Genomic DNA, 14,681 nt, shown 5'->3' with positions numbered 1-14,681 from the left:
CAGGCTGAGATGAGTTTTCCCCTCCTCCTGCAAACCAAAGCTGTGTTCATCCCACACTTGGACACAGTGGTGGTGGAACCTCTGCAGTAAAAGTCCCGTTGGGAGTCTCCAGGTCAGAGGGCCATTGGTCTGTCCCCCAGCCCTGGGTGCCGTGGCTGGTCACTCAGAGGAGGGTGGCAGAGTGGACAGGCAGAGCTGGCCACAGAGCAGAGACCACCAGCAGCTCTGGGACAGGGCTGCTTCTGCTGCTGCACCTGCAGCAGTGTGGGAGTGACACCCATGCCTGGAAACACAGGATTTGCAGATCTGTGGTGAGGAATTAAGTCTGTGTGTACAGCTAATAAAGATAACTCCTTTCCTCTTATCTCACTGGAAGGAGGAGCAAGAGAAAGGCCAAGAAATTAGCCAGATAATGTTGCTAGGAGCAGTGCTCCGAGCCCCCTGTGACAGCTGATAAAGGCTGTTGTGACCACGAAACGGCAGAGACAATGCTGTGCCCCCAGCCCTGCCTGAGAGCAAGAGGGGGAGGATATGTGAGTTACCAAATGTCCCCAGGTCACTTTGGAGACATCACCTGCCTCCTCCTTAGGGACACAAGCTGGTGTCATATGCTCTTGCATCCTTTCAGAAAGAATTTTGGAGACAAATAAATCCATACCCCTGAGAATTTTTTCCAAATTTCACAAGTGTCTCAGGGAGAAGATCATGGCACAGCAGCCACCTTGACAGTTCAGTTGCACGGACCAGGGGCAGGACAGGGGCTGTAGGAACACCCAGGCACTCAGGCTGATCATGGATTTTAGAAGGAGCACAAGTTCATATGAGCATATATGAAGTGGAGAAATGGGGCTGCGCTGGAGTAACTGAGGTCCTCTGTGAGGGCTTCAGATGAACTTTGAGAAAACAGAATAAATGTAAAGATGAGCAGGGATCTACGGGTACACCCTAGGATTTGTTCCAGCCCCATAAACACCCATCAGAAATCTTTAAGCCTGTTGTGAGTCAACACACAAGGACCCAGCTTGGTTATTTTAAGACAGCACTTTCACAGGCTCATCCCCTCCCCTCAGCGGCAGCTCTCCAAGAGCCTGTTCGGTTTTATGGGTGTTGTGTATCTTCACACTGTTGTGCCTGTGTCACACATGAAATAGGAAGACCCACATCTGCTGGGGATGTTTCCCTCTGAGAAGTGCTTCTTGAGGGGTTACTAAGATGTGGAAGAGAGAGCAGGGAGCTCACTGGACTTAGAGAGCTTGATCTGCTCAGCTTATCAAAGAGACAGGCAAGAGGAGACCTCATCACAGCTGGTGTGCCTTCACAGGGAGATACCTCTGCTGTGACTCTCTTGAGGAGAGAGCAATAGAGTTTCTGGTCAGAAAGCCCTGACCTGGAGCTCAGTGTCCCTGGTAGAGCCCTGTGATCCACCTCACTGTGCACTGGGATGAGGTCAGGAGCACCTTGGCACTTAAAAGTTGTTGAAGCAGATTCCAACACAGCCCACTTCATGTCATTATTGTAAAGGGGGCTTGGTAGCGCTGCCATCAGCGTCTAAGCCAGTCACACCCTGAGCCTCCTGCCGGTCCTGGGCCAGCTGACACAGTCTCACGTTAAAACTGGAGGAACAGATTTCCCCAAGAGAAGCTCAAGGCAGAGATGGGAGCCTGGTAGTTTTCTCACAATGGTGGGATCACTCTTTAGCAGTAGAACCGTGATTCCTCTTGGGGATAAAAGTGCTATGGTCTCTTTTATACTTTATATCATACAATATATTTTCATTGGCAATCACTCTGAGCAGATTATCAGTGACCTTCTTAAAGGGAGCAGGGAAGTATATTTGACTCATAAGTGATGAATTTTAGACTTCTTGGGGAGGATTTGGCATAATGAAAAATATCTGCTCATTCTATAATATTCTGGCTTATCTTAATACTTTGCTTTGCTGCTAATAAGAAATAAGATTATTTTAAATTAACCTATGAATCTGATTTTCCAACCAGTCTTATTTTGGTTGAACAAATCATCTCGTGGCTCAAAACTGAAGTGCAAGTTCCATTCCCAACTTTCTTACTGCATTCACATCATCACTGTACGTTGGCCCTGTGTTCTGTTGTGATGTATTTCTTGGATAGTACTTGCTCTGAAAAACAACTAATTTTACAGCTTGCAAGCAGATAATATTAAATAAAAGTAGAATGACTATGCAGTTCTGGGATTGCAAGACTCTGATGAGATATTTTCAATAAATTAAGTGTGCTGGGAAAAAGAACGAAGTGGCCCACTGTTTTCTGTTGCCATGTTTTCATCACGGCATCATCCATTTCACGTCACCCATGTGTGGTTATCTTCAGGCCTGGGCCCATATCTCTGTGGCTTTAAGGGTTTCTCAAGCTGAGACAGAGAGGTTTTTTGCCCATCGTGCACCTCCACAGGTCGGGGTTGCTCCTTGTGACGCTCGGCTGCCCCTTGCACGTGGCAGGGCAATAGCGGACTGCCAGACCCAGGGCAGCAGACACACAAACACACACAGACACTCACAATCATATTCACACCCACACTCACATTCACACACACACACTCACACTCATATTCACATTCACACACACTCATATTCACACTCACATTCACACTCACATTCACACACACACACACTCACATTCACACACACAAAGACTCATATTCACACTCACATTCACACACACACACACACACACTCGCACTCACACTCAGGGTCCCTTTGCACTCCCCAGCTCTCCTGCAGGGCTCCAACCTTCATCCCGCGCTCCTCTCTCTTGGTGCTCAGCCAGCCTCTGCTGCCGGGCCACGGTGGGGAGCCCGCTCATGTCAAAAGCCAGAGCCAGGCTCCCACTCCCACCTCTAAAGATCCTCTTTAAACACGGGACAGAGAGAGAGAAAGAGAGAAGAGAAGAGAAGAGAAGAGAAGAGAAGAGAAGAGAAGAGAAGAGAAGAGAAGAGAAGAGAAAAAAAAAAAAAAAAAAAAAAAAAAAAAAAAAAAAAAAAAAAAAAAAGGACATTTAGTTCATTTGCGCATAAAGTGCAGCGACTCAAACACTGAGGGTGGGCAACACATTAACCCCTATGTCGATGGGCTGAAGAACAAATCTGAGAATTCGGTGGCCCCTGTGACCGGGTCTCACATAAGTTAGGAGCCCTGACACCCCGGTGTCTGTCCCGCCCCGGGCTGCGGGTCAGGAGCGGGGGATGGATCCCGCAGCCCGCTCTCTGCCCGGGAACAGCATCCTCAGCTCCCGCTTGTCCTCAGGGCTGGAAAAAGTCGTGGCTATTTTAAAGAGATTTGATGCAGCTACCATTCAGCTTTTGCTCAAACTGTATTTGCAGCTGTAGCTGCAGTAGGTAAACACAATATATCCTGCGAAATGCTTGCGGTCCCACGGGCTGAGGTGTGTGTCTTAGATAAAAGTGTTGAATCTTGCTCAGGTCCACTGACATGCACTCACACAAATTGTATATTTTAACTACATTTAAAATACAGATAGGATAAGAGAAAGCCCTCTTAACCTGCAGTAAAATGTGTTTCCAGCTCTCTGCAAATTCAGTGATTGGCGAATGAAAGAGAAGGAACATCTTTTCTGAGGCTCTTAAAGTTTAGTGATCATTAAATAAAGCAAAAGGAATATCTTTTATGGACTTCCACAGGATTCACATCCAACTTTTCTTCACAAAGTAAACAGTTAAAACTATTCTGGCCTGTTAGTCCTGTGTACCTTGGTTCCTTGGGGTTACTGAAGTTAGAATAGCAAAGGGGAGAGATAAATTAGGCAGTAAAATGGACTAAGAGTTTCTTTTGTGGCCACTGACATTTAAAAAATTCTTCAGATAAAAGCTACCCACGATAAATATTTGCAAGTTAATGAAAGCCTTGGAAACGTCAGCATGCAGATGTAACATGGTTAAACACCCATCATTTCTTCATGCAAAGCCAGAGCAGCCAGTGGATAGTAGGACAGAGCAGTCATGGACACAAATACTTGTTGTGGGAGATACTTCTATGTAAGATGTGTGTATTTAATCTACATTGAAAATCAGATTTGCAAAACAAGATCAAACACTAGAATTGTAAATAACCAGGGCCAAGTTGATCCCCTTAAATTTAGGAATGTTAATAGGGCACAGCAGCACCATGGTGCAGAAACAGGCAAAAGTATATTCTTATGACAGTATTGCATCCAAAACAGTACATTAGTACATCCAAATTAGGAAAACATAAAATTAAGAACTGTAATGAATGTTGTGTATTTGTCTTTAGAAATGTTTATTTTTATTCATAATAGATAATGAGATTAATTTTAAACTCAGAGTCCCTCCCACTGCATACTTTTCTAAGCATGAGCAAAGAGTTAAATCTCTATATTTACATCTCTAAAGAAATCCCATAGAATGTATAAGATATTGAACATAAAATCTTTCTACCCTTTGAAAGTATTTACCCTTAAATGATATTATTAATCCAGAAAATAGAAAGTTTTAAATACTTGTTCCCCAGTATGGAGTTATTTTTAAATCCTATATTCTTTTTAATGGCTTAGTAAATATATTCAAGCAATAGTAAATTTATTGGTTTAGGCTCACCTATTTGAAAGCATCAACAGTGTTTGTAAAGAAATGTCTTTCTGAAAAAGAAAGCCTTTTAATATTCTCTTTTATATCCATACTTCAATAAAGTTAATAAGCAATACAGAAATACAAATTTAAACACGTTTGAATGAATTGCCCTAAAAGAGAGAGAGAGAAAAATGTGTAAAGTTAAATACTCTATTTTCAGATGGAATCCTGAGAAGTCAGTTAACAGACAGTGCATATTGCAGCAGCCCACTGGAAAAATGGAGCAGCCAAACAGCTGTTATTGTTCCTACCCTAGAAAAAATTAAGATCTCGTAATAACATAGGCATGGAAGTTGCCCATAATTCCAAATTAAAGCCTTTGTTTAGAAATGACTTGGGTTCTGCTTAAGAGCAAAGTTCATGAAACTGGCAAGGAAAGACTGCTTTATTATCTGACTGTGACAAGTCCTGTGCACAAAAACGGGATTCATCCCAAAGGGTTGTTTGGCATGGCCAAGGCAACTCCAGAGTGCCAGGCCTCTCTGGTAAATCCCTGCATCAATAGGAGAAGAAAAGGAGGCTGCATGAGCTGAAGACTTTGTTTTGGAAGGTCATTTAGTTATTAATTACTTTTAACTTTGCTGTCCAGCATTCACAGGTCAGAGGTTTTCACTTTGCTGAAGCCAAACTTTACTCACACTGAAGCTTCAACTTCAGTGATAGACCCAAGAGAGGAGGTCCATCTTCCTTTAGCATGGTCAGACCCATCCTCCCCATTTCTTTCCTTGACTGGGACTATAAGGAAAGCCCACACACCTTGGGATGACTGAGGGAGGGTTTCCAGCCTGCAGGAGAAGTGCATGGACGGATTGACAGCTCACCTGCTGTGGTGGGCAGGAGACGTCCCTCTCAACAATTTGTTGAGGTCTGCTTTGTGTGTACATCTGATTGTCAAGAGGAAAGACATACAGGAAAGGCATACAAAGACAACACTGAGTGCTTGTATGGATGAGTAGGAAATAAAGGCTTGGTGGAAAAATCTCACTCTGGAAAGTCCACTTTATAGCTTCATTAGTGTGAGAAAATCAAAAGTGCCCCAGCTTTTGTGTGTCCTGCTTTCAGATGTTACATGCTGTACCACAATGGATAAATGGTACATGCAATTTGGTGCTCCATGTCTCTTTCTTATTTGCAGCTGATTATGTAGAAATCCTAGGCAGTGTCCTTGATTTTTGTCGTAGAAAGCTGTTGAAAGCAGGGGACAAGATTTACATCAGGACTCTCCACGTGGCGACAGTGACAAAAGTGTTTTTCTACATCCTTCCATGAAAGCCTTTGCCCAGACCCAAGGAGCTTGGACAAAGCCCCTTAGTGCTCCATGTTATTTAATAACTCCCCAACCTGCCATGTATTTTCAAAATTAACTGCTGTGGCCGTGTTAATAAAGCAGCTACTTGCCTGCTAATGTTTTTCAATTCTGCTTTTGGGGTGTGAGCTTGCTCCCTGAATGAAGTGAGCAGCTCTACTGCCTGAATAATCATTTCCTTAAATTAATATGGACTGCAGTCACATCCATCTGTGCTGTGATTTCCCACCACCATCCATGCTTGGAAGAGGCCCGTACCTCCTAAGTAATTATTTACATTCCACCTATTGCATTCTACATTGCAGACAACAGTCTTTACTCAGTTCTCATCTCAATTTATTCCTTGTTGTTTTCTGTGTTAAAAAACATGCTTCATGATGGGTGAAAGCTCTTGGTAATCTCCATCCTGCAGTATTAGGTAGGTCCTGCCTTTGACAGGGAATAGTTGTGACTTACACAAAGATCTTGAATCAGACAGGAGAGAAAATAAATGTTATTATGATTTTCACAAGCTTTTAGGAGTTCTAGGAGGGTTGGTCTCAGACACTCTTCTTAAATAGTTGCTTTGATGTTATTAATGATAGTATCTTAGCCTTGCTGTCATTGGGAGAGGTATGAAAAATTCTGGCCAAAGACATTTCATAAACCCCTTGCCTTCAAAAATCGGGTACTGTATTTACTCAGAGCAGTGAGGGGATATGAGGCCAATGCCAAAACCCAGTGGGACGTGGCTGGCCCCTGTGAGATGGTGGGGGCAGCCTGATGGGAGGCTGCCTCCACGCCCAGCGGTGTTGGAGGCTGCTCAGGGGCAGGGGCTGAGCAGGTGTGCGGGTGCTCCGGGTCGTAGCAAAATCTTTCACATCCAGTAAGGATTTGGGGTGATTTATGGGTAAATCTTGCCTGTATCAGTGAGATTATGCTGGAGCTGGGGCTAGGAATAAATTTTTCTTTAGGAAAAGACTGGCAGAGTTTGGAATCATCTTTTTCTTCCTTTCCCCCAATGCACAGGTCTTGGTTCCAGCTTTGGCTCCCTGGAAATGTCTCAGCAAATGCTGCTATTGTAGGGACATTGCAAAGTCATGGGGTTTGTGGGTTCTGCAGTATGTTGGTTTTTGATGAAGACCACTACTAGCATCACTCTCCTATGCAAAGATGGGCCTGAAATGTGCTAGTGAGTTTTGGGAAGCACTTTTTGACCTAGATGTGTAGGGTTTGAGAAAGCAGATGTCTTGTCTGAACTGAAAGTCTATTACATTATTTCTGAAGGGCACAGGAAATGGGGTTTGATGTCTCAAACAGTCCCTTTGATTATCCCTGTGTCCTTGAATATTAGTGGTCTGGAGAGTCTGCTGGATTCCCCATCAACAGAGCATGACCGTGGGAATTCCCCATTCTGCCCAGTGAAGAAGAGGATGGAGATCTCATGAAAGTGTAAGAAATAAAAGAGAAAGGAGAGAGGAAGGCGTAACATGAAGAAATGGAGGATGGAGGTTACCAAAGAGAGGCACAAGACTTCCAAGTGGAGTTGTTACATTTTCACTTTCTTTTACTGACTGTCCCCTTTTGGTAAGTGACACGCAGCTCCTAGAAGAAAGAGGCGTGCTGGCTGCACTGACAGTCCTGGCTGCTCTGGATACTAAGCAGCTAGAAACAAAAAAAAATTGTGTAAAATTCATCAGCACAGGCCCTATCCAAATCCCAGTGACTTCAGGGAGTGCTAATCTGAGCCCTGAAATCTGCTGGCAAGTTAGCTATCCCACAGTCCCAAGATTATTTAGGGAATTATCTGTTGGAAAAGAAAAAAAAAAAAAATGAAAAGGCTTTGCTGGAAACTGGTACAGTAGCATCCTGACAGGGATGGATGGCATCCCCTCCTGCTACAGCAGTGGGACCCCATCACCCCCTTTCCCTATCACTTGCTTTTTTACAAGAGAGTTGGCCGCATCTAGCAGCCTCCTCCAAAATGACTGGCCAACTTTCCACGGCTGCTGGGCAGAACAGGCACGAGCCAAGGTGTGTTTGCTCAGCTGAAGCCTCTCTGGCATGGCCTGGCCTCGCTGGCAAGCCCTCACTGGAGGGAAGCAGGAGTGCACAAGGGAGAACACACCCCATTGGCAGTGGTTTCACCAGTGAGCCGGCACAGCTTTTGCCTGCAAGAGATTTTGGCATGAGGAAATTACATTATTAGTCTCTCACTTTTACAAACATTGAAATATATGGAATAGGCACAGATGTCAAAAAATAACCACCAAAACAAACAAATACCCAGATCTGAAAAACAAGTAAACCACCCAAAAAGGAAGCCTCGAAGCCAAACTGACTCCTCATCAGCTGCTGTCAGGCCCAGTTTCCACAGCAGTGGCCAGGGACACCCACCAGCCAGTGTTGGGACAGATGTTCCGTCCCCTACATGGTGCACCACCGGTGCCTTTTGTCCTTACAGCAAAGGCAGTGCATTTCTCCATCCACGCTGATGAGGGACATCACCTCACTCCATCCCTAGTGAGGCACAACCCAGTAACACAAGAAGCACAGTGGAGTTTTGCTGGTGGTGCTGAACTCGGGCTCAATGCAGAGCCAGCGCAAAAGGCAGGTTGGGCAGATGGCAAGGATGTCCCCCGGGCCACTGTGCACGGGCTCTCCGTCAGCTGGGTGGGAGGTGGGCCAGGGAAGCAGCCTGCATGGACACGGGGCAGCTGCGTGGTGCCATCCATGTGGCTTGTGCCTCTGTGGAGGGAGCCTTTCCCTCTGGCACTGAAACCAATCCAGGAGGGAGCCCCTGGACCGTGCCAGTTTTGCACTTCAAAAATGCTGGCAGGTAGGCTCTCCTTTCCAATTACATCATGTCACTGCCGCTCACCCCGGCTGTCTCTGGATGCTGGGCAGGATCCAGTAGCAGCACGGTGGATGCTTTAAACCGTTGTGGATTTGCTTCCATCTCCTGATGACCTCTGTCAGTCCCGCGTTGTTAAAAATTTATGGTTTTATGAATTGTTTGACTTGCCAGTGTTTTACGTTCAGTTTCTCATTCCCCTGCTGGTCTCCACCGGGCTTGTGCCTCTTGCAGGGATAAAGGGCCTGAGCACACGTCCTTGGGGAGATGGAGCCTTCTCCAGGGACTCACACATTGCCCACCTTCAGAGCTGCCTGATCTGCCTCTGGGGATGCACGTGCATGTGTATCATTTTGGAATGGCAGTGGAGAAGGTTTAAGTAAAAATCTCCTTTCCCCAACAGTGGGTGCAGGTACAGCAGAGACACGGCTGTGGCTGGGATGTGGACAGGGCCAGGGGCAGAAGGGCAGGAATTGGAGCTGAGGCAAAGGGACAGGGACTGGAGCAGAGGAACAGGGGCAAAAAGATAGGGGATGGAGCAGGTGCACAGGGGCAGGGACAGAGACACAAGGACATGGACAGGGCTAAAGGACAGGGGATAGAGCAGAGGGACAAAAGGATGGATAAAGGGGTAGAAGCAGAGACCTTTGGATTAAGGCTGAGAGACCGGGACAAGGGAACAAGGACGGAGCAGGATCAGGGTCTCAGGTGTCGGGGTGGGGAGTAAGGGCTGGGACAGGGGCAGGGGTAGGGGAGGGACAGAGACTGAGGCAAGGGCAGGGACCCAGGAGCAGAACCAGGGGCAGAAGCTGGTTAGTGGACGCAAGGGCGGGGACAGGGCAGGGACAGGGACCCGGCGGCAGACAAAGGGCGGGCAGCAGAGCCCAGCTCGCAGCCCCCGTGTCCGCGGCGGCAGCACCGCACACCGGCGTGCAGGGCGAGGAGCAGGAGGAGCGGGCGGCGGCGGCGGAGGACGAGGAGGAGGAGGAGGAGGAGGAGGGGAGGGACCTTCCCCTCCCTCCCACCCCGGCACCGGGGGAAATAAATTATTCCCAGCCCTCGCACTCTCAGCTCCGTGCCCCGCACCCCGGCAGCGGCAGGCGGGGACGGCTCAGCCTTCTTCGGGCGCGGAGGGGCCGCCCCTGCCCTCTCTGAGCTCCGCTCCGCTCCGCGCCCGCCTCCCCGCGAAGTCCCGCGGGCCGCGGCGGGGGGCAGCGCCCGCCCCGTCCCGTCCGTCCCGTCCCGCCCCGTCCCGCGCGGCGCGGAGCGGAGCGGAGCGGAGCGCCGGCCCCGCCGTGCCCTGGATGCCCCAGCGGCGCCGGCGGCAGCAGCATGGAGCGGCGGCGGGGTGTCCCCGGGGGCTGGCCCTGCCTGCTGGCCGCCCTGGGTGCCCTGCTGGCGGCGGGCCGGGCGGCCGCCCCCCGCGCCCGCTTCTCTCCCTTCTTCTTCCTCTGCACCCACCACGGCGAGCTGGAGGGCGACGGGGAGCAGGGCGAGGTGCTCATCGCTCTCCACATCGCGGGCAACCCCGCCGCCTACGTGCCTGGCCAGGAGTACCACGGTAGGTGGCGGCGCCCGCCGCGCTCGGCGCTCTCGTCCCCGGGCGGCCCCGGAGCGTCCCGCGGGGAGGAAAGCGGCGGGGGGACAGCGGCTCCCCGGACGGAGACGCACGCTGTCGTGTGCCGTGCCCCAGGGCGGCCCCGGCGGGGCACCCCGTCCGTGCGGGCCCGTCCTCACCTGCCCCGGGCCCCCCGACCGCCGCCCGCGCTCCCGTCCCAGCGCCGCCTGGCCTCGGCGCGGCTCCCGCCCGGCGCAGCCCGGAGCAGAGGAAATCCCGAGCCCGCGCTCCTCAGCCGGCTCTGGGCCGGATCCGGAGCAGCACGAGTTGCTGGCAGCGCGCCCCTTTCCCAGTTCAGCGGCTTTCGGAGCCCGAGCGCATCTCCCTCTCCTGGGGGACTGCGCGGTGCCGCGGCTGGCGACTGCCATCGGGTCACCGCGATGTCACCGCGATGTCACGGCGGTGTCACCGCGGAGCGCCCGGAGCGGACGCGGCAGCCGGCCAGCCTGTTGCTCCTTTGCAGGGGCCACGGATGGCAGCCGCGGGTCAGGCACTCGCAGGTGGCCTTGGAGATTGAAGGTCGTGCCCAGAATTAATAAAAATCCCCTGCTTTTCGTAAGCGCCCGGGCGGAGGAGAATGAACTAGAAAGAATAGGCAAAATTGGTCGCAAAGTAGTGTCTCTCCTTGGGGGCTGTACTGGGTAAGGGGCACAGCCCGGGGCCGAGCGGGGCCGAGCGGGGCCGAGCGGGCAGGTAGACTGCTGTGGGAAGCTGCTTTCGGCTGCAGTGACCCTGGAAACCAGCACAACCTCGCCACCATTTCTCTGTATAGAAAACTTCCATGTGTGAAACATTTTTAAATTCATAACGGTGGGAGACTGCTTAAGGCTACATTCGCTAGTCCTTCTTCTCTCTTTGTGTGTTTGGAGTTTGCAATGCTAGAGAATAATAACAGCTAACTCTGCAGCAGAAGATTGGAAATCGGAGAAAATGACAACAAATGTTTATTTTCAACACCTTGCTCAAAAGCAGATACTGTGTGATAGTCGCTGGCTAAAGATGGAATTAAACTTCTGACTTTGATGTGTTCCAGCTCAAAATTTAAGTTTTAGGTAAATGATTGAATAGTTGAGTTATGTGAAGATTCTAATTGAAATTTTTACTGTAAAGACATAAACCCCGAACACATCAAATACTCATTTTCACACAATATAAGGCACCCTGAAGTTTTTGTCTATGTGTAAGCTTTAACAGTATAGTTTTACCAAATTCATAGGAAACATTTGATTTTAAAATACTAGTGACCTTTCTAAAAAACCACATATGTAAGTTATATGACTTCACCAGGTAATTATTTTCCTTAGAACCTTAGATCTTACCGCCCCTAATACACACTAAGGTTAGGTAAACTGCATTCAAACTGCTGAACCACGGACGTGCAGAGAGAAAAAAGAAGCCGGGATTTCCATTTGACGCTATTTTAAATGCTGGGGTTTTGAAACTATGTTTCAACCACATAAATGACAGAATCACCCCTTTCCACGCTGCTGCCTTTTTTTCCCCCCAAACCTTCAGCCCGTATTTAAGCCTCTTTGCTGGTCTAGGGATAGAGGATGGTGGCGGGCAGGGCTGTCCGGCTGTCCTGCATGGTGAGGAGCAGGCACAGAGTTTGTTCCTCTGGGGATGCTCTTCTGCCGCCCGCCCTTTTAAAAAGGTTTTTGAATTTTGAAGCACCAGCTTGCGGAGCAGCGCCCCAGCTGCGCTCCAGACATTTCAGGTGGCCGAGGCTGGGTTTTCCGTCGCTGTTTCGCGACCGAGCAAAATGCGGCGTCTTTGAATCTGCCTCTGCCGCCTCGTGGGATTTCTGCTGTCCGCTCTCGGGTTTTGCGGAGCAGCTCCTGCCGCATCTCCCCGGATGCGCGTTCCCGTCTGGAGCGGGCACTGCCCCGGCACCATCGCAGCCGGAGTCCAGCCTCTGTCCGGGGTGCAACCCGACCACCTCGGGGTGTCTTTAAAGCCACCCCGTTAAACAAGTGTAAAGAAATCGGACGCGTTCAGGGCATGGACACGGGAAGGAAGTCCGCAAGCCGAACTTGAAAACTTAACTTGTTTACACAGCGCAAGGTTCAGGTACAGCTCGCCAGACTCCGAATTTATATCAAACTTGCAACGGTGATTTCTTTCCAAATTCGTGCATTGACTAAAAACCTACCCATGCCAAACCATGTCAAGAACCACTGTCTATTTGCTATGCACAGTGCAGCAGACATATTTTTGAGCTAAGCACACTTAATCAGTTAGATATTTTGAAATAGGTGAGTAGTTTTAAATATAATAATTATCAACGTTAAATATAGAAATACAGCACAAGAAACAACAACAAAAACACACAAAAACCCCACAACCCAAAAACAACAACAACAACAAAACCCCCAAACCAAACCACAAAACCAAAACAAACAACCAAGAGTATACAATCTGAAGAAATAATTTGAAGCAACATGGAATTTTATATAATACAGTTTAATGCTGCTGAAAAATGCCAGTCTGTACTGGTAGAGAATTTGTCATTTAAAAATAAATCTTTAAAGGTGATCTTGCCAGGACACAGAGCAGGATTTTTGATATGCTGCACAGAAGCACAGGACAAAGGGAGATTTACATATGTACAATGAAAATTCACCTGCTCAGAGAGTATATCTGAATCTTTGCAAGTTCCAGTGAGGCCCTGTTTTACTGCTCCTTCATTCCAGAGGAACAGGTGACAGCAGCATCCAAGAACATCGAGTTCAAAGAGGAGGGAATTGGGTGAAACCATATGCCAAGGGCTGGATGAGAAAAATTCTGATTAAAAAAATCAGCCACCGACTTTCTGCTAATTTGTTTAGACATTTCCTTGGGCACTCAGAGGGGGAGTCAAACCACTGTGCAGCCAGTGGAGCTGTGACAGGGGCCCCTGGCCCTTTGCCCAGCTGTCCCTTGTGCTGCCCAACACGACGGGAGAGGAGCAGCATGTGTTGCAGAAGACACTTGCCCAGGAAGCACAAGAGTTTCTGCAAGTGGCTTCTCTGGCACCCTGAATCTGGCATTTTATTTCCCTGTGCCTCTGAATTTTGTAAGTAAAACAGAGGCAATAATATGCCCTACTTTGCATAGTTAAATTAGCTCCATTAGGATTTAACACTTCTCCCCTAATACTTAAAATTACTCCTGATTTGGCCCTATTCCTGCAAACAGTAAATATTTAATCACTGATTGAATAGGACCAGACCCATGCTGCATATAAATACACTCTTTTACATAAGAGGACTGACTTGATACATCAGCAAACAATTTTATTACCTTTGGCAGACTTTTATTCCTTGAATTAGCTTATTTCAAATGTAATTAAGTCCTTGAGCTGGCAAAGCACTTATGGGCTTGCTCAAATGCAAACTGACAGTGTGCACTGGTTTAATGTAGGCACCTGCTCAGCTTCTTTTCAGCCAAGGGGTGGCTGTGTGTTTGGGGAGAAGCATCAGGGCTTGCCTGGCTTGCTTGTAACTTTCCTGGTAGATAGGGATGATCCTCTTTTGGTTTTCTCCTGGGTTTTCCTCTGTGATATGCAGAGTAGAATGTAATTTCTTAGAAAAAATGTCAAGCCAAACCCAGTACAAATTGAAAATTTTTATACAACTCCATTTGGGTTTATTTGCAATCTGCAGTTGATTTTTTTAATCCATGTCAATGCGCCTTCAGCTCTGAGAGCATGTACCATGATTTACAGGCAGATAAGTACATTGGAACTGCATAAAGAAATAAGGATAAACTTGACTAAACATTGAGTCTTTACTGACCTTAATCATAGAAAGCTCAAAATGAACAGTCAGATTTGTAGTGTTTAAAAAATACAAACAGATTATCTTTATACTGTATTTGTTCTTATCCCTTCAGATTTTTTTTGCTGTCACTGCAAGCAGTTCCTTTTTTCCCAAGGTTTCAGATTTAGATATTTTAAGAAAAACTTTGAACTGTTTTCCCATGATTGATGCTAAAACTCATCATTCTGTCCTTAAAATAGTTTTCTTTAATGGGACTTGAGTTTCTATTTCACTCTCCATTGTTCCTTTTTTTTTTTTTTTTGAGAACGGATTAACCTTCAGTCCCCAAATGTTATCAGTTTCCATCTATGACTGCTACTATTCTTAGATATACTGTATATTGTCTAGAACTGTTGCTGTGATAGGTTGTAAAAAAATAGTTTTCAACTATTTTAAGTGGTATTTATGCACTCTTTTAGCACTGATAAAAAGTTGCTTAAAGTCTGTCCAATTCCACCTTTGTTACTGACCACTGTATTTTAT

General features: G+C 47.7%; 1 protein-coding gene across 2 annotated transcripts in view; it reads left to right on the top strand.

The window, feature by feature from the left end:
- The first annotated feature begins 10,112 nt into the window (after positions 1 to 10,112).
- Positions 10,113 to 14,681, top strand: part of RELN (reelin) — a 279,101-nt gene continuing 274,532 nt past the window's right edge. For both annotated transcript variants that reach the window (XM_040061406.1, XM_040061404.2), the window contains exon 1: positions 10,113 to 10,341. In XM_040061406.1, coding sequence (XP_039917340.1) covers positions 10,113 to 10,341 — 229 coding nt within the window. The remainder of the gene's footprint in view (positions 10,342 to 14,681) is intronic.

The sequence above is a fragment of the Hirundo rustica genome, chromosome 4, assembly GCF_015227805.2.
Source record: "Hirundo rustica isolate bHirRus1 chromosome 4, bHirRus1.pri.v3, whole genome shotgun sequence".
NCBI lineage: Eukaryota > Metazoa > Chordata > Aves > Passeriformes > Hirundinidae > Hirundo > Hirundo rustica.
Note: the sequence above shows the minus strand (reverse complement) of the source record. Positions and strands in the feature narration are given on the sequence as shown.